This window comes from Idiotropiscis lumnitzeri, chromosome 8 (genome assembly GCF_059441095.1).
Source record: "Idiotropiscis lumnitzeri isolate Australia: NSW breed Sydney's pygmy pipehorse chromosome 8, RoL_Ilum_1.0, whole genome shotgun sequence".
Lineage (NCBI taxonomy): Eukaryota > Metazoa > Chordata > Actinopteri > Syngnathiformes > Syngnathidae > Idiotropiscis > Idiotropiscis lumnitzeri.
The window spans coordinates 6,717,822-6,738,791 of NC_142398.1; the positions used below are offsets into that span (position 1 = coordinate 6,717,822).

At 41.1% G+C, this 20,970-nt stretch overlaps 1 protein-coding gene across 1 annotated transcript; it reads right to left on the minus strand.

Moving 5' to 3' along the window:
• Positions 1–596: 596 nt before the first annotated feature.
• Positions 597–10,281, minus strand: tlr3 (toll-like receptor 3). Its single transcript, XM_088302073.1, has 6 exons — positions 10,002–10,281; positions 8,950–9,369; positions 8,448–8,642; positions 5,239–7,094; positions 3,250–3,511; positions 597–674 (listed from the first exon to the last, which is right to left on the minus strand). Exons 1-5 carry the CDS (start codon positions 10,026–10,028, stop codon positions 3,274–3,276), a joined length of 2,736 nt encoding a protein of 911 aa, XP_088158199.1. The 5' UTR covers positions 10,029–10,281; the 3' UTR covers positions 597–674; positions 3,250–3,273.
• Between the last annotated feature and the right edge of the window lie 10,689 nt (positions 10,282–20,970).

Here is a 20,970-nt window from a genome sequence, read left to right on the forward strand (position 1 = left end):
GGGAGGAAATCGGAATTCGTGGGGGAAAGCCACACAGGCATATGTGCACCTTAGATTTGAACACAAATTACATCAAAAGCTATAAACTGATTATCTTCAGAATCAATCAATCAACCAATCAATCTTTAACACTTTTCATACAAGATAGCCTCTAAGAATAATGGCCAAAGTGATATTTTGACAATTGTTTTAGTACTTACTTATTTTTGACTAAACATCTTCTCAGGATACTCTGCTAAAATTGGTTGCATCCTTGAACAGAAGATTCAATTCTATGCCTGGAATAAAATTTATCATACGTAAAAAAAAAAAGATGCATTTTTAATTTTCCGTTTTATTTCAATAAAGCCACATAATGTATTTTCAATAGATCATGCTGCCTCTAATAAAACAAGAAATGAACTTAAGAGCAAGATAGACTATTGATTGAGCAACACAATTTTCCATCAACATTATTTTACTGCTGCCACACAATTCTGTCAAAAGAAGTTTGTGAAGGCTGTCTTCAACTACTGTTGGTGTCTGAAGGCTGTCTTGATGTACCCTTTTTTCAACAGAGTTTGTGTAGGAATGAAACGTGTTCGCTTTTCAGCAGCAGCAAATCTCCGGAGTTTTGACAAATAACTTGCAGTCAGTTTGGGCATGCCTGCAGATGGAGGTCAGGATGGGTCTCACTGAAAAGAGAAAGCAATTAAATGGAAATTAATCAGGTTAGATACTAATAGAGAACACATTACTCGTATTTGTTTATTTTTCATGCATCATAATGGTTTACAGTTCAAGTCAACGTCAAGACAAAAAGATCCTCTCGCTGTGAAAGTTTTATCCATGACCAGAGTTTCATTTAAAACAATTTGCAATAGAAAGGAAACAAAGACAAATAAAAAAAAATGCTTCGATTAACCAAGGCCGGAGGTTGATTTTAGTCCGGCCTACGAATCGGTCCTCGTGCGTGTGATGAACCGCCTTGCAAAATGGGCAAACGACAAAAATTGCCTCAGAACGTGACAAAAGTGCCACTACCAACTGGTTGGTCCCACTCAAAATGAAACATTTTTTTTGAGTTGATGTAAGCCTACAGGTGAAAGTATTTATTTTGAGTTAAAGAATGGAAAGGTGAAAGTATTACGTTACAGAAATTGAATGCACGTGTTCAGTATTTTAAAGATTGTTCTGAGCAAATCAAACGGTAATTTAATGTGTCACATCACAGATGGGCGTGAATGTTTTTGGAGTGTGCCATCTACAGTGCATGAAATCTTAATCTGACTGCTGCATTTGATAGCATAAAGAGTTAGATTACTAGTTGGTCAAAATGGCAGCCATTAGACTGTGAAGTAACTCGTATGCAGGCCATGCAATGGAAACAGCTCCGAGCTGCTGCTAGCAAATTGCGGGCAATGCTCGCTTGCGCCACACTGAAGCAGATTATTGGTCGCAAACATTTTTGCACTCATTGAGATCACAAACAGTGCCGGGATTAAAATTATACCACAATATGAAATTTAAGACATATTGTTTAGCCCTCAGTCTCCATTTGAACCGATTTCATCCATGACAAGATGATGAAAAATTATTTGCAACAATTGAAAAAATTAACGCAATCTGATGTTCACAAACACAGCCGAGCCAAGTACAGATTGGCTGAATTTTTGCTAGGCTTTTATCTAATTACCGCTAAATATACCCATTTGTCAATCTTTACAGTAGACCAATGCAAAAACAGACTAAAGCACAAACACTACCAAAGTTACTTTCATATGGAAGGCATTCTCAGAAGAACCAATGCAGCAATTAGTACAAAATACTTGCTGTAACTAGGTGCATTAGCAAATGGGCAGCATAGTAAAATCTACAGCGGATGGCGACTCTAAGAGAGAGGGGGACTTTGAAACGGGAACTCACATTAAAAGCAATTTTTTGTAATATATTCTACGTGCCCTCGCTGGTATAAACAAGCCACTCTAATAAATATTGTGGAATAAGAAATAAGTGGATGAATCCACCAATTTTCATCCATATAAGGGAGTGGCCATTTTGTCTCATAGCGCACTCTTGCTGTCAGCTGAAATTGAGGTCAAAGTGCATTCGGCTCGCATTGCCACGATCACGTGACCCAAACAAAAAAACGAGTGAGACTGAAGGTTGGGGCACTTGGACGTCCATTTCCGTTGTCAGCAGACGACGCGACGTGGCAGTCCCTTGGAATGGATGAAAATGGGTGCAGTTGACACGCGACCACTTCAGGGTAAACCAAGATTGTCTAATGCGCAAAAGTAAGAGTTCATGTATTATTCACGTCAAATACATAACCTGTAGGGTGTAGTAAGTAGGAATAGCCACTAGATGTCACTCATAGTTTTAAATTTATTAATAAAATCGTACTATATTCTTAACAGTGTAAACAAAATATGTAATTTTATGTTACATCATTGCATGAAATAGTACTAAAATACCTCCATAGTTTCTTATGACACAAATATGTAATTTATTAATTTATTCGGAGAACAAATGTGGGACACAGAAGGGATGGATAGATTGATGCTTAGAGAGTGACTTTTACCCTTAAATAAATTTTTACACAGTGTAATGAGATTCTGAGAGCTGTTGCTAATATGTGGACCCGACTGTCTAACCAAAGATGACAACCAGAAATTAGATTTCAATTCTCAAATTGGGCTGTCAAAATTAAAGCGTTAACTCAGGTGATTAATCCATTTTTTAACTCAATTAAATATGTACTCAATTAACTCAGTTTGATTTACTTCAAAAATAATTTGCATACTTTGCCAATATTGTGCCATATAAACTATACATCATTAGCACGTCTCAGAACAAGTTACCACTGGGCCTGGCAAACCAACACTGCTGGAGTGTGGCGCTTATGGGCAGTTTTGAGAAATGTTTCGAAGAAAAATGCATGTAAAGATGTCTCCATTTAGAACATATTTAAGAATCAAAGAAAGCTATTAGAACAGTCTTTTGAATTAAACATACTTCATATTTGGTGATTTTGCACCAATTCCAAGATATTATTGAAGTAAATATCTGTTACAAGCGTCACAAAAAAATTAGTTGAAAAATGTGAATAATCGCAATTAATCATGGAATTTTTTGTGATTAAATATTACTATGTGCAAGTGTACAAAATGAAATGTCACATCACACATTTGTTGGTTTTGCCGTACCAGTTTGTGACTTTAGGTTTGCCTGGCCCATTCACACCAAAGTGAGAACAAATTCCCTAACCTGCACCAAAGGCCGCTAGGTTGTTCAAAGCAGGGGTGGAAATTGATTGGTCATCCCGAGGGCGATGAGCAGCTTCTGACGGAAGGCAACCACTTGCTCCTTGTGGACGGGCCAGTGGAGGACGCAGCGTTGCCTCAGCATGCCACGGCGCAGGAAGAGCGAGCGCGATAGCTTGTAGTCGTGTATGTCCTGCAGGAAGACCAGTATAACGGAGTCCCTGCTGGCCTCCATCACCTGGTGCAATGCATGATGGGCTTTGAAGCTGCATGGCGGGAAGCATTTCAAATCAAATTTCATTTATATAGCATTTTTCATACATGACACGTAACTCAAAGTGCTGTATAATAATGAATAAAAAGGAGAGCGGCACTCTTCCTCCTAACATACCCAAACAACATATATATATTTCCATGAGCATGCCTGCGCTCTCACACACACAAAACACACACATACTCAAAACCTGATACCTGTGTTAAATAGCACACTGAATTCACATGAGAAAAGGATACTCAAGGGGAACTCAATAACCTACGGCCCCAGGGAGCGCCACCGTCACAGAGACCCCTGGCCCAGATTGACCGGGGTAGACCTTAACCCTGGTCCTGGGCTAAGGAGACCCCGCAGGATGATAACTACAGCCTCTGTTTTGTCCTGATTGAGCTCTAGGAAATTATCTGCCATCCATGACTAAATATCTAAAATACAATTTAAAAGGGTATCAATAGGCCCTGCGTGAGACATGGCTGTGTGTCGGCAGCGTAGCTGGAGAAGCTCATGCCTTGTCTCCTGATTTCGCCCCCCAAGGGGAAGCATATAAATATTAAAAAGTATTGGGCTTAAAATTGAAATGAATCTCATTTCTTTTTGGAGGAACAAGTATCCATATTTATAAAGAAATGTCTGTCTGTCTGATAGGAATAAAAACAGCTAAAAGCAGTACCAGAAATGCCCACCCGGTTTTTAAGTCATGCGTCATCATCCACACCGCTCATCTTGTACAGGGTCGTGGGGATGCTGGAGCCTATCCCAGCTAACTATGGGCGAGAGGCGCACTACACCCTGAACTGGTCGCCAGCCAGTTGCAAGGCACACACCGACACCACCACTGAGCGGGACCCGAACCCTCGCTGCCCGCACACAAGTCAGGTGAGTGTACCACGACACCATCAGTGACTAATTTTTAAGTCTATTTAATAAAATGTGCTGATCTGCAGGATCAAAAGCAGCACTTAGATCCAGTAGCACTAAGACTGTGACTTTATCCATATCTGTACGGGATATCATTTAAAATCCTTAAAGCAGCTGTTTCTGTTCTATGGTTCTTCTAAAATCAGATTGATATTTCTCTACAACCCAATCATCAATCCATTTTTTGAGTCACTTATCCGCACAAGGGTCCTGATAGTGCTGGAGCCTACCTCAGATTGCATCGGGTAGTAGGCGGGTTCCACCCTGAACTGAAATCGCAGGGCACACAAAGACAAAAAAACTCTCGCTCTCACACTTAAGGACAATTTACAGTGTTCATTCACACTCACATTCGCAACAGGGGACAATTTGGATTGTCACACCAACCTACCATGCATCTCTTTGGAATGTTGGAAGAAACCGGAGTTCCCGAAGAAAACCCGCACAGGCACAAGGAGAACATGCGAACTCCACACAGGAAGGCCAGAAACGGGGATCAACTGTTGTACTATTCATGACTGACTAATTTCAATCAATCGTCTATGTGTGCCCTGTGATTGGCTGGCACCAGTTCAGGGTGTCCCCCACCTACTGCCCGAAGGCAGCTGGGATAGGCTCCAGCACCTCCAGCGACCCTAGTGAGGAGAAGCGGCACAGATAATGGATGGCTGGATGGACTTTAGGGGGATTTACAGGAGTTGCATTACATCCACCGCAATTTATTGAACATTTATGCTAGTCCTTCCTTTAACCTGGGCAACCTTTGCAAAAGTGGTTTTAAGAACAAAGAAAATTACCTACCGGCTGCACCATGGATCGCTGAGGAGGCTTTCGGTGACCACAAAAAGAATTTTCCGGGAGTTCCTCATGTTCTCCACGATGGACTCCAGCTGGGACTTTCCTGGCACGGAATCCCGGTCCTCCAGGCAAAACTTGCAGGCTTTGCCCTCAAGGGGAATCATGGCTCTTTCCACCCAGCTGCTGTCCACCTCGGCGTGGATGATGTAAGCATCGTATTCAAACTGCCGGCTCTCCTCCACCGTGGCGTCACGGAAGCCTAAAGCCCGGTTGACCAGGATGTTCCAATAGAACTGGATCCTCCAGCTGTGGAAGCGCACTACAAGTGCTGTCACGGTCAGCAGCATCACTAGAGTACTGCTCAGTATGTAGAGCACCCGGAACGGTGCCCCGTCCCTGCAGGACAGGGGGTCGAACTCTGTGATGGAACGGTTGGAATAAGCCAGCGGCGTGTTGCAGATGTATTGGCCCCTCAAGCTGGGAATGCTGGTAGTGTTGGTGGTGTTTAACCACGTCACAAACCACAGGATGCTCTCACATGTACAGTCGAAAGGATTCCTATCCATGAGGAGAAAGCTAAGGTTGGTCAAAGGTATCTGGAAGACCTCGGGCCTCACGGCCGTGATCAGGCTCCGCTGGAGATTTAAGACTTTCAGGGAGGTTAGGCTGTCAAACACAGAGTCCTTCAGGTTGTTGAGCAGATTGTTACTAAGGCTGAGCTCACGCAGGCCACTCAATCCGCGCAGCGCCTCCACAGGGATCTCGTCAAGCCCATTGCTGTCCATCTGCAGGCTCGTCATGTTGTCCAACCCTTTCAGGAAGAGTACAGGTCCACCTAGATTGGCATCCTTCCACAACCGCGCCAGGTTGTTGTGTTGCAGCTTGAGGACCTTCAGGTTTACGAGATTGCTCAGCAGGTTGGCTCTCAAGTTGGCAATGTTATTATGGCTCAGGTCCAAGTAGGCGAGGTTGGACAAGGGCTCAAATGGAGAACGAGCCAAGTTCAAGGACATGGCCGTGAGGCTTTTACTCAGCGTCAGCACCCTGAGAAGAGGAACGGCAACAAACGACATGGAGCTGAGGGTGATGGTCTGGCGGTTGAAGGACATGTGAAGCTCCTGGAGTTGATCCAAGCCTTGGAACTCTGCCCCGCTCAGAGTCTGCTTGATGAAATTGAAATCTAGAAAAAGGTGAGTCAGGTTCCCCAAATGGGAGAAGGCTCCACGTTGAATCTGCAAAATGTCTGTCGCCGTCAAGTTGAGCTTCAGCAAGCATGACCTGCCCAGCGAAGACAGCGTCTTGTTGGAGATATTTTTCAATGACACGTAGCTGCTCCAGCTCAGGTCCAGATATTTGAGACTTTTCAAGCCTGTGAAGGTGTGTGCAGTAATCTCCCGTGCCGAAGTCCTCCGCAAACCCAAAGTCTCCAGGGCGCCCAACGGCTGGAAAGAGAAGTCGTCGATGATAGGCGTGGCGGAAGTATGACTTTTCACCAGGGCTTTCCTCAAGTCCAGCTTCTTTAAACTGTCAAGACCCTGAAACGTCTGCTTGGTTAAGTGCTTGATGTTATTGTCGGACAAAACTAGAGCATCTAGTTTGCCGAGCCATTGGAACGAGCCCTTTTCGATTTTACCTAAGCCGTTGCCGGAGAGGTCCAGCAAAGTTATATTGGTTTGCTGCAACTCTTTGAAGGTGGCATTGATGAGTGTAACCAGCTTCATTCTCTGCAGGGACAATTTCTGGATAGATGTTCCTGACAGTGCAGCACATAGTTTGGAGATGGCCGTCGTTCCCATGTTGCTCCCATCCATGATTAACATACGTAAGTGGGAAATGGGGTGGAAGGAACCAGGCTCCACCTGTGGAAAAATACACAGACAACGGCTATTTGAACCGGTAAACTTGTACTGTATGTCCCGCATATCCTATTCAGTGCTGCAACGACTTGGGGCTCAAAGGAAGACGACACCAAGGACTGATCACTGGTCTCAAAGCCTCTACGTACTAATCCGACGTTGGCCATTGGAAAGTCGGTATACGTGTCAAGTTGTCAAGTCGGAGCCGTTGTTGGGGCGTCTGGGGGACGTGCTCGGCCGATTCAACATGTCGGGACAAATGATCACTGTGATTGGCTGTCAGCTAGCGAATCAGTGTGCTGGACAAATACAGCAAGTGACCGTGAAAGGCTATGCAGTGACTATTACCGCGATGGCATGGAGGGTTGCTACTTCTCACGCCTGTGGTCCGTAGGTAGTTTGCTTTTGCAGTGTGTACATCCGTCGTTTTATGGTCCAAAGTGCCGACTCCTAGGCCGACGCGACAGTTGGCCACGACGGCCGACGTCGGATTGGTGTGGAGAAGGCTTTAGACTAGGTGTGGGCAAACTACGGACTGGGGGCCACATGCGGCCCATTTAATGTTTTTATCCGGCCCGCCGAACTTGAAAAAATTTAAACTAATAAACCTTGTTAAGACATATATATTGTTGTAATTCTTTTGTTCACTTTCATTTCAAATTAAATGTATTTTTTTTTTCTCCGATGAGGTGAGGTTACCAAAACACTCCATCCAACTGCTCCTGGTCCGGCCCCTCTGTCAAATTTTAGAACTCATTGTGGCCCGCCAGTCAAAAAGTTTGCCCACCCCTGGTTTAGACTGAAATGTCAGAGCATGCCCTGTGCTACTGTTCCACTGTAGTCCTTTTTTTTTTATAAAACAAGTGTCAAGAACCACATCAACGCTGGCTGCCCCATTTCTGGGTGTTATGAGCAACTGCCCCACTTGGCCTCAGTGCAAGAGAACGGTAATAAAAATGAATAGGAGACATAAAAGGCAGTTTAGACCAATACCAGTATTCACTCTTTGAGTACTCACCGATAACAGCGAGTATTTATTTAATCTAAAAAAACAAGGACAACAAACTGTGAATGAAGACTTTTCTTTTTGATGCAGATGATGATGATTCGCCTATGACAAACTGCTGCAGTAGAGTGACAAATACTGCTGAGGAAGATTTAGTCAATGTCAGATTTTTTTTTTTCCCACCTTAAGTATCCGTGGCTGTTATCGTCAGCCTTCACGAGTTCCCGGCACCTTCAAATAAGCCTGATATTGGCTCAACACCGATGCCTGGTATGTGTACTCACCCAACCCGAATAAAAAGCAAAAAGTGAATTTAAAAAAAAAAGTGTAAATACAAATTTACTACTTACTGTTTTGATGCTGGCGGATTCCAGGTTGAGGACCTGCAGAGATGTTGAATGGCTAAAGAGAGCAAAGTCGTCGTTGGCCAAAGTTGAGAATGTGTTGAATCCTAACCTGACCTCCACCAGGTCGGGCATCTGAGGCCTGGACCCAAGTTTGGCAGAGTTGAGGTTGTTTTTAGACACATCAAGGAATTTCAGACTCTGAAAGGCAGACATGGGGGAGTCACATGACTTGATGACTTAAGTGGATCATTTTTGTAATTGGGGCTTAATTGGTTAAATCTCAATATTTCAGGATAAAGCCGAAATGTAACCAGCAAGCCAAATATCCTGAACCAATTTATGTTTTCAGAGAGCAAGACTGTATGACTTGTTGAGCACAAGGGAAGACATGACTTAGTTCAGACTTGAGACTTATTACAACATTGCGCATACCTGTCTGTGGTTTACTCTGACCCTAAAGATAAGTCACGGTGAGCCGAAAGCCACCAGATACAGATTATAGTACCTGAAGCCCTGAGAATACTTCCCCTTTCAACTTCAGCCTGTTGCTCGACAAGCAAAACCTGGTCAGGCTTCCGCAGGCGCTCAGATCCTCCTCCCGGATGACATGCACCTCGTTGTGGTCTAAATCGAGAGTCTGCAGCAGAGGCAGCGCCCGGCACAGCCCACCATCCAGATTGGTAAGGCTGTTGAAACTGACATCCAGATGTAGGAGACCTGCATAGGGAGACAGGGATGCCGGCGGAACCTCGCTCAGTCTGTTGTGGGACAGATCCAAGCTGGTGATATCGCTCGGGAGATCAGGCGGCACGGCAGCCAGACTCAGGCGGCTGCAGTCGGCTGTGGTGCCTTGGATACGGCAAGCGGTCTTCTTCTCTGAAGCCTCAACGAGGAAAACCAGCATGAAGTGGCACAAAAAGATCACCTGTCAGAATGACAGGGAAACGGTTGTGATTTTGAGAAGAGACTCAAAAAAACACTAAAAATCATTGATCAGGTTCATCCGATCTCTGTGATGGGTGTGATGTTACCACCAAACATGCTAAGACACGAAAAAAATCTTTTTAAATAATAATGTAGTCCAGTGGTGGCAAGTATTTAGGTTTTTTTTGGCTACACAAAAAACTGCACCCTAGTTTTTAGAAGCCATTTTTTCTTTTGTTTCTGCTTAAAAAAAGCCTGCTCACTAAAAAACTATTCAATTGTCACTTGAAAATATTTCAAGTCAATCATCGCCAACAAATAGCATGTCTTCTTTTAAACTAAATCAAAACAGCAGAAAAGAACAGCAGCGTGCTAGACTAGACTAGACTCAACATTGAATTATTTCAACTTCAATAATTAAAGCATTTTTTTTTATACTGGTTGTTACTCTAAATTTCCTTTGTTGGATTATTAAAAAAATCAATTTGCATTTTGGTTGCCAGTGATGCAATACAAAAGTCACATGTACAATCAATTAATCAATCTCCTAGTTTGTTTTTGGTAATTTATGAGCCAAAATGTTGTTTAAATTATACATAATAAATGTTTTGGTCATTTCGTCCAAGTCCTTACCAAGTTGTTGCCGTCTCTTGAGCTCATGGTTGCCAAACAAAGAAGTCGTATTTCCTCACCAGTGAAGACATCCGAGACGCCAATAAATAAGCTTTGTCAGAGCAAACAAACACGGACATGAGATTTCTAATTCCGCTTTCATTTCTTCTTTTACGAGCTTCACTTTGTACAATGTGCACAAACTAAAACTCTCACACACAACCACGTGAAACCAGTTCTTTTCAATGCCAAGTAGGCAGGACTAAACTTGTCTGCTGGGCGTCCATTTTGCCAAACATAATCCAGGTCAAACGGAAAAAAAGAGAGAGAGAAAATTGCGATTTGCCAGTTTTCCGAGCGGGCGGTGCTTGCATACACTTTGGCCTTGACACACCCACCCACACACGTGGGAGAACATGAAATGAAACTTGTTTTGAGACTCTAATGCTGCATGCATGCATGCATGCGTGAATGAATAGATGAATGAATGAGCGAGGGAATTTTATATGAAATCAAGAACCAACTTTGCAACACATTTATTGAGTGAAATCTGAATCAGCTTGTTCTTTTTTTTCTTTTAATGCTCAATACCGATGATTTATTCATTTCGCTCGCATTAAAAAAAACATGCATGTTAGGTCCACTGAAGACTCCAAATTGTTCTTTGGTGTTAATGGGAGTGGAATGAGGCCCTGCCATTGGCTGGCGACCAGTCCGGAGTGTACCGCGACCAGTCCGGAGTGTCCCGCTTTTTGCCTGAAGGCAAGTGAGATAGACTCCAGGATGGATCATGGATTAGTACATCAAACATCTGGAAAGACTGGCTGGGGACCAGTTCAGGGTGTATGTACTATGTACCTTGCCTGTAGACAGCCCATGGCAACTGGAATAGGTTGTAGTTGCAAATGATGACCACTAGAGGACAGCACACCTCTATAAATCAGCACTTGTTTCACTGCTGACTGCCATTGAATGATCATTTTATTTACACATTTACATGTTGTGGGTTTATGGCGACAACCTTTTAAACTTGACAGCACTTCTTTTTCTTTTTTACACTTGCATGGCAGTCGATACTATTTGAGTTTTTCTTGTGACAGTTTTGCCCTCAAGTATTCAACCTTTACCTTTTATAATTATTATTGTAATTATTATTATCCATCCACCATCCATCCATTATCTGTACTGCTTGTTCTCACAAGGGTCGCGGGGGGTGCTGGTTGCCCGTCAATCGCAGGGCACACAAAGACTAACAACCATCCGCTGTCACACCTCTGTGAGCTTGGAGTGTCCTATCAACCTACCATGCATGTTTTTGGAATGTGGGAGGAAACCGGAGTACCCACGCAGGCACGGGGAGAACATGTAAACTCCACACAGGATGGCCAGAGCCGGGATCGAACCCATGACCTGTGCTGTCTCTCACTGTGAGGCCATTTTGCTAACCAGTCGGGCCACAGAGGCGTATGAAATATGAATACAATAATTTAAAATAAATATAAGAAAAGATGAAAAAATACCAACACGAATGCAATAAAAACATAACAAAACAAACAAAAAGAAAAACGAAAACACATCAGAAAAAACTATATCAATAAACAACAGAAGTATTCAGTTAAAAACTAAATTAAAAATGAATGTGATAAAAAAAAAACATTTAAAAAAACAAACAACAAAAAGGTTCAAAACATTAATTAGCTGCACCAGCTAGAGATAACAGAGATAGACAGGTGATGGTATGTCATTGCATATTTTTTTTTAAATTAATTGATGAATTTTCACAAATTCAGTCTCTAATATTAAGTCATTTTATTTGTGACAGAAGTATTCTTGCAAAAAAAGCAAACAAACAAAAAAAAAACACTACAATCCCTGGGGGCGGGCACTCGTTCTCACCAGGTTTTTTTTTTATCCCTGGCAACTAACACGAACCGCTCGTATCAGATCACCTCGCTTTTATCTTTTTATCCTCCCCCCATGAGATTAGTAAAGCACAAACGTCCTGTCCTGGGATAGGAGGCACCTGAATGCTTTAGTCTGCTGCTAACCTCCGGCGGTTTATGCTGCCACGGGCTTTGATCCATTGACTCGACTGATGTCGACGTGTCAAAACAAAAAACAAAACAAGTACATACGGAAAAATAACAATAATGTGGTGAATAAACAACACTGTAGAAGATCCAAGCAGCGAATCAATAGATGCTGCAGAGCATCTTTGCTTTGGTTGTTTTCAATTCCAAAAATAAAAGGCATTTGAATCCGGAAAACACTTGGAAGCTCATAAATACGGGTTTTTACTGCTGGATGTGTGTATTTTTCTCGTGCTACGTCACTAACTGGATAGTGTGCGTGTGCGTGCGCGCGTGCGTGCGTGTGCGCGTGTGTGTGCGCGCGTGGTGAGTCTACTGGGCTCTTGTACGTATGCAAATGTACAATAACTGCCAGTGTAATTTATGCATCTAATCAGCCATGTGAAGCACACAACCCACGGGCCAAAACTGATGCTCTTGGGAGTTCGGTTTTCATTTTTTTCTTTGATGAAAGTGGAAAAAATGTTGCTTTAAGAGCTGTAAAGTAGGGGGGCCAAGAAATGTCACAACAACTGAACTACAGTAGTTCAATGTTGTTGTGTTGTGGCTTTTGCAGTCGTGCCGAGTTTCAGTGTGGTGTTGCGGTTTTAATAATTGTTGTGACCTTTCTCGGCCACCGTAGTAAAGCTTTGGGCGTCAATTTAGGGTTAATGTTTTTTTATGTATGAAGAAAAATCACCCGAGCTCACACCTGTTTGACCTGTTGCCTCTGGCAGGCGCTACAGGTGCATCAAAATAAAGACGAACAGACTGAAAAACAGTTTCTTCCCGAGGGCCATCTCCATACTGAACCCTTACAGAACAGCAACATAATGTGTTTTTATTTATCCAATTTCGTATTTATTTTCTATTTAATTATTTAATCTTTAATTGATATATATATATATATATATATATATGTATATATATATATATATATATATATATATATATATATATATATATATATATATATATATATATATATATATATATATATATATATATATATATATATATATATATATATATATATATATTTATATTGGCACCTCTGGTTAAGATGTGTTAAATGACCTAATAGCAGTTAATGTTCATCAATCATCCTCTCATACTGAAAATTGTAGGAATGGGACACCAGACACAGAATCAAGCTCCTCCAATGGCCATCTCAGCCCCGAAATCTCAACACCATTGAGAACCTGTGGCATAAGGCAGAGGAGAGGACCCAAGTCAATGGATGATTTAGACACAAATTCTAAAGTGTAAAAATTAGTAAGACTGTACAATGTAATTAAACTAAAGTTAAGAAAAAATACTCAGCTGGAGCAAAGAAAAGTGAGCAGAAATGTGTTTGCAGAGAAATATAGGCCCCTAGTGGCATTCTTTTTAATTTTTTTATTTTATTGATTTTGGTTATTGATGGAACTGTTGTTCAGTGATGACTGTCTGGCTCTCTTCTCACTGCTACAGCTCTGACAGGAGATGAATACGGTCAATATTTTATGCAGTGTGCTGTTGACTCTTTGCAGAAGAGTACACACTAAAACACCAGAGTATGTACATATACTAGCGTGATTATTAATATCTGCACACTTTATAGTCTGTCTATCAGCCCATTTGTACTGCCTGTCTAAATTGGAGGATTGTACTGTCCAACATAAGGAGGTTTTGAAAGAGTATTTAAAAATAAAAATAAAAATAAAAATAAAAATAAAAATAAAAATAAAAATAAAAATAAAAATAAAAATAAAAATAAAAATAAAAATAAAAATAAAAATAAAAATAAAAATAAAAATAGCACCTTTTATTTGAAAGAGAGACTGTACAGAACAAGAATTAAGAAATCCAGGACAAAATGTGCAGTTTAAAATAAAAATATACACAACATACAAAAGTCAAGGGAAAAAAATAAGAAAGAAGTGAAATAATAAAGAATTGAAAGATGTCAACAGATGAATTTTAAGAGATGATTTGAAGGATGTGAGGTCAGTGCTGTTGCGGATGTGTTGAGGGAGAGAGTTCCAGAGGGTGGAGAAGGAAGGCGCTGTCTCCTCAGGTTCTGTGCTTGGTCATGGGGATAGTGAAGAGGAATATTTGACAGAATGTATCCTATAGGAAGAAAAATAAAATCCATCCATTCATGTGTGCAGGCAATATTTAAATTACAGTTTAACATTATTAACTGACGTAAAAGTGTCAAATGACCTTCATGCCCTAGTGTTTCAACAGTTTTAATTATCATATTATTGTAAAAAGAAGTTAAAGATCCCATTGCACAATTTTACTTATTGTTTATATTGCACTTTCTCACAATGAATAAACCACAAAGAGACAGAGTAAAAATCAAGGAAGAAGTGGGTTGCTAGACAAAGATATCACGGGATTTGTTAGGGCTCACTCAGCTCCCAATCACTTGAATGCAACCACCAGGGTATGCAACACTTGTGTACAATTTGGCGACAATGACTATAAACCTCATTATTTCAACCTTCCATTATAAATACAATACAATACGATACAACTTTATTGTTTCACAACAGCTGGAGCTGTAACAAAGCGCTTTCCATATGCTGGAATATAAATTAGCGGGAAATTCGAACAAATTAAAACACATAAACACCATAAATATAGTCAAGTATTGTTTTAAAACACAATCTATTTATACTTACTGTATGGTATGATGGTTAGCTGAGTTTTGCTTGCTCAAAACACAGAAATGTATTTTTAGCGTAGTGTATGCAATTTTCTTGTGTGTATGTCTGTATTTAATTTTCCTATAAATTATCTTCAAGTTCCAGTAGTTAACACCATGGCAGTGTTCTGCCTTGATATTCAAGAATGGTTATTTTGTTTCAACATATAAGAGGACCTCAACTTCCTTCAGTGTAGAGGTACTTCTGGCTGAACACACAGATGTTCTTGTGGGTCATCATCTAAAGCTATGTTACCTAAAAAGGAACAGGAGACATGCAGGGTCAAATTCCTCATCCTTAAAAATCCTGCAAAGACGCAAGAATGATGTAAGACGGTAAGGTCCTCGAAGCAGTCTGCTAACTCATTCACCCCAAATGTCTACATGCAATAGGATTGTACCACTGCTTGCTGCTTCAAGGTCCTTAATCACCTTCTGTTGCCCCCCCCCCCCCCACTATTCATTAATTGGATTAATGGGCCCATTTCTTAATTATAGAAGCCGAAAATCTAGCAATAGGATTTGCAGCTTTACCCGAGAACAAGCAGGGAAGGAATTCCAAAGATTTGTTTTTAAACATACTTTCTTCTCAGAGGCTACTTAGAGCAGCTAGTGATAAAAGGCTCTCCAAGTAAAACCGTAATGGCAAATGGTAAAATACTGTGGTGTAGCAGGCCTTAGTGCTCATCAAAAACCGACTGATTTTTTTTCAAAAAAGTACATTTCATATTCCAAACAACCAAAACATTATGCATAATAACTCTGTGTTTAAATAAAGGGAGACTAAAATGGTGAGAATCGTATGAGGTTTCTTTACGAAATGACGTCACCAACTACTGGCCTGGCATGCACATTACAGCATTCTGCCAGAGATCTTTTTGACAATATTGTCATCGATACATGAAACATTTCTAAAAATTCCTAACTCCTTCTAATATCCGTCATTGAGACAGATGCATCCTCCTATCCAAGGCCAAAACAACACCTGCCGTATTGTATCAGACAGCTTGGCAGCAAATGCAACAGATGCTAGTCTTGGCCTGCGAGTGTAATCATAATAATAATTTAATAGTGTACTGTCTATCGCTAGTGCTTTGATAGATGTTAAGAGGTGCGTTGCGTAACACGCGCCAACTTCCTTGCTTCATGCCCTCATAAGGAGAAGCAATAGAGGTGCATGACAATGTTGGCTGCACAAGTGAGATGAAGTGCCAAAGAAGAAGCACGTTGGGAAAGCCACAACTGAATGTGGATGTAGATGACAAAGAAGAACAATTTATAAACAATTTTCCCCTAGGAAGTCATAACTTATAAGTGCCTGGCCACTTGTTATTAGGCACAATTCGCGCGTTTGCTTGTCGCTGGACAACATTTACAGGGCCAATTATAAGTATCTGGGCACTTGTTGCTAGACCAAATTCATACCGTTTCATGTCACTAGGTAGAATTAATAGGATTACATTGAAGTTGCCTATTAACTTGGCAGTAGGAAGAAATCAACAATCGTAGGGATCCATCATAATTGCCTTACTGCTTGTCGCCAGGTAGAATTTGCAGGGCTTGACTGTAACTGTCTATTCACCTTTCGCAAGATAGATTTCATAGTAATCAATTCCAATTACGTATCCACTTGCCAATTGGCAGAATTCATAAGACATAATAGTAAGTCCTCTGCCAATACAGAATTCGTAGGGCAAAAGCATAACTGCTCATTTGCTTCCTGCACCAATCCGTGACAACTTCTTCTTCCGCTAGTCACTAGGAAATATTTGTAGAGTATTCTAATAAGTGCCCATCCACTGGGCAGAATTCTGAGGTTACAATTAGAACTAGCGGCTATTGGCCAGCATGCAGCCATTCATAATCAAGCCCTACGAATTCTGCCTGGCGACAAGCGGATGGGCAGTTATAATCAAGCCCTATGAATTTGTCTTAACAACAAGTAGCTTGGCAGTTAGAATTAAGCCCAACAAGTGACAATTGAGCACTACGAACTAAGCCAAGCGGCAAGTGGAAGTTATTTGAGCTTTAAAGAATATTAAGCATTTGCCTGATTTGTTCACTATTTTGTGTTCAATTTATTTTGCCCAACTATCCAAACAAGTTGCATACATGATAAATCGGGGCTGTCTTGCTAAAAAAAAATTAGCTGCATGCAAAAAACCAAGGTCGACAAGGCTGTAGAACAGGTTTCTGGTACGCTACAGACAGTCATCAAGGCTGGTGTTATCATAGGAAATATGTCTAAGGGCCACTTCAGAGATGATGCAGGTAGGTTGAATCATCCGCAGATGTAAAAAAAGGCACAAGTCGGCCTTATGAATTCTGCCTATGTAGCTACATATAGAAAACCGTAATAATTGAGTCCTGCAAATTTTGCCTAGCAGCAAATGGAAGGCCAGTTAAAATCCAGCCATAAAAATTCTGCCTAGCAACAAGTGATAACTGCGCTCTATGAATTAACTATCTTAAGTAGTTATAGTTGAGTTGCATAAACTTTGCCAAGCAATTAGTGTCTCTGCAGTTAGAAATGACCGCTATAAATTCTATCTATGTATAAGTGGCTGGACAGTTATAATCAAGCCCTCCAATTTCTCCCTGCAAATTATAATTCGGCCCTATGCATTTGCCTGGTAACAAGCTACAATTTAGTCTCACAAATTCTGCCAAACAACAAGTAGCGGGGCAGATATAATTGAGTCTTATGGCTTCTGCTGTGTTGGGGCAGATGAATGAGTGAGCCCTGCAAATTCTGCCTAGCAACAAGTTCTAATTTTCATTTTATTTTACTTGAACAACTGGTAAACAATGAGCAGCAACTGACAAAGACAAAGACAAGCGACATGGCCCCGGACACATACAATTGATCCGAATGAAATCTGATGAGCAAAAGGTTGCCGAGAAGTTATCATTGAGGCCTGCAAATTCTGCCCAGCCACAAATTAGAATGGATCCAAAGAACTCCGCTGGGCAACAAGTGTTCGGGTAGTAACTTATAATTGAGCCTTATGATTCTAAAACGTTGGTCACCAATTTAGGTAACCCCCGAGGACATGCGAAAATAACTCACCAATAATGGGACATTGTGATTTTCTAGGAATTTTGTAGAAGTGATCATTTGGTAACAATGGCAGAGATTTTTAAGAAATATTTGTTGCCTAATGATATATACAGTGAACCCCCGGTTATCGCGGTTAATGGGGACCGAGACCACCCGTGAAAACTGAAAATCCGCGAAGTAGCGTCGCACCTTCAAAAAAAAAAAAAAAAAAAAAAAAAAAAACACAGTGTATATATATACTTCGCACCTATATATATATATATATATATATAAATATATATATATATATATATATATATATAAATATATATATATATATATATATATATATATATATATATATATTTATATATATATATATATATATATATATATGTATATATATATATATATATATATATATATATATATATATATATATATATATACTGGTAGAGAGAGAGAGAGTGAAATTCATGTTATAATTACTTCTTTTTGTATTTATTTAATTACTTCGACTTTTACCTGCTGGTACGCCGTCCGGTGTGCCCTGTGAATGTTATGATCCTCCAGCAGAACTGGAGGATTGAACAGGACTCTCCAAACGCAGACCCGGGATAAAAGGTGGTGATACAAAGATATTTATTATAATCACAATATAGTCAGTGAAATCAGCGCGTCTCGCAGCAGCTGACGGCATGGCGCGAGACTATCGCTGGAGGAACGCCCACACAGCTGAAAAAACAAAAACACACGCGGCATGACAGGCACGGATCATGACAGTGAAAATTCTTCATTTATTTATTTATTCATTCATAACTGACAGCCTCGTGCTCCGCCGGTGCGCGGGCGGAAGGTGCTCCTATTCGGCTTGCTGTGACGTGAGCATGCCCTCCTCCTCCGCCGGCCGGTCTCCTTCGGAGCTCACGCACGGTCTCGAACGAAGCGAAATGTCGCCGCGCGAGTGCCCGGGCGGAAGTTGTTTCTCTTCGGCTTAACTGCCACGCACGCCGGCCGCAGCGCGGGTACGGTCCGAACCGCGCGAAACGTCGCCCCCCGATCGTGCCGGGGGGAACGTGCTCTTCTCCGTCCACTCTCTTCTTCGCCCGCCCACGCTCTTCTTCGGCGCACGCCGGCCGTCTAACCGCTCCAGCGCCCCGCCGTGCCGCTCGGCGAAACTGCAATGCCCCCGAATATTTTTTAGACCCGCGAAGCACTGAACCCGCGAAAGGTGAACCGCGAAGTAGCGGGGGTTCACTGTATCTCATTCTTAATTAATTGTCAGAATTCATTAACATGGTAGGTGTCTTCTCATTAATGGATGACATTAATTATTAATAAGCTATGAAAAATAATTAGCACATTTTTCTTTTATTTCACAAGTGTGTATAATAATTGGTAGCCTGTCACATTAATTCAGTATCCAAGAAGTAACTCATTTTCAAAAAAGGTTGGTGACCCTTGATCTAAAACCTAAAAACACCACTGCATAGCATACTGAATAAAAGATGAAGACATGTTACAGGCGTTGCACATTCAAGACGTTTAACCAGCTCTTAAGACAAAAAAGCTAGCCTGCAAGGTGCTGATATGATGACATTGTCAGACCATGACTTCATGTACTCCAAATGTTCTATTCAGCACCATCAGGCAGTCTTCAAACACTGACCAGACTGCTGAACTTAACCATATCAGCTGTTCCAAATGTGGATCCTTTTGAGAATGGAAAGATATGAGGGCACAAAAAAAACTTGATATCGATGGGATTGGGTGGCAACCAGTTCAGGGTGTACCCTGTCTACTGCGCGAAGTAACGTTGGAATCGGCTCCAGCACGCCCGCGACCCATGTGAGGAGAAGCAGCTCAGAAAATGTTTGGATGGTTGATGTGGGTGAAATTATAGCTGTTAATGTAAAGAGACACATTTTAACATTCTTAAGACGTGATTTTTACAGATGCCACATCTACCTTGAGGCAGTGTGCATTGTCGTAAAGAAATCGACTGCAAAAATTAGGTTTACGATTAAAAGCAAAGGTAGTTGCAACCTTATTTGATGATTGATTGTGGGCACAGCTTCAATTAGGACAGAGACCACTGGGTCTACAATACATTAAACTTACTTTCCATCTTCATCTAATTGCACAGCGATTAGTACATCGCCACCTGTAACAACCTTGAATTGGCCCATGTCGGTGGTCATGCATTGCCATCATTTCCCCCTCGGCCCAGTCACAATGTATAGCCTATGAAAAAAAAAGCCTCACCGTGATAACAGTGATGGCAATTGACTCAAGGGCCGACCCGTAAAGCACAGAAGAGCATATGCGATAAAAGACCAAACGCATGCACGCGGATGCACGGACACACAGTTCCTGTTGACACAAAGGTCAATATCACTGAAGCTCTAAATTTGAACCCCTGAAATGAAGAAACCTCTCGCACATATGTTTACTTCTATGAGATTTTTACAGATTTCTAGGTGAACTCTCTTTAATGAAAAAAAAATCATAAAATGCACCGAACAAATACAATAAAAACTAATTTTATGATTTTAATTCATTCAAATACCCCATTCACAAAATGAAACGTTCGCAACCCGTTATTGTTTATCATTGAAATGAATGCTATTTATCAATGCGTTCAAATTACTTTATCAATCTGTTTGAATGACACACCTCAATCAAAAATGTTTACTCCTCATAGGCAGTTCCACACTTCCATACTAAAAGGCTAACGATAGCCCACTGTCATGATTCCAAGGGCAAACCGCTCACAGGTTTGCAAATTTGCCACAGGCTAATTGCTAAAACAAGCGTTTTTAGTATTCAAAGGACTGCGCAAAAACAATAGTTTTCCCATAATGGCATTGTGGACAAAAATGCCGCTTTGTAGCATTTGATTTATATTTTATTACATGAGAAGGACTTTATCAAATACGTTCGAACAATTTTATCAAAACGATCAAAAGACGTTGCTGTACATTTGACCAACATCGACCAGTCAAAAATGTTTCCTCCACGTTGGCAGTTCCACGCATTAACAGGCTAACTTGCCCACTGTAATGGATAAAAGGGCTAACTGCTCATAGGCCAGCAAGTTTGCAAACTGAAGCACAGTAGTATATTCAATAATATATATTCATACATATTAGTGATGTTCCGATACAGATACCAGTATTGGTATCG

What these genes read in the sequence shown, in the direction of transcription:
- tlr3 (XM_088302073.1), bottom strand. Translation starts at nt 10,028, where the DNA reads ATGAGCTCAAGAGACGGCAACAACTTG. An exon ending in AAGTATTCTCAGGGCTTCAG is followed by an intron (nt 8,643 to 8,949) that starts GTACTATAATCT and finishes TCTGCCTTTCAG; the next exon opens with AGTCTGAAATTCCTTGATGT. An exon ending in AGCGATCCATGGTGCAGCCG is followed by an intron (nt 3,512 to 5,238) that starts GTAGGTAATTTT and finishes CCCGCCATGCAG; the next exon opens with CTTCAAAGCCCATCATGCAT.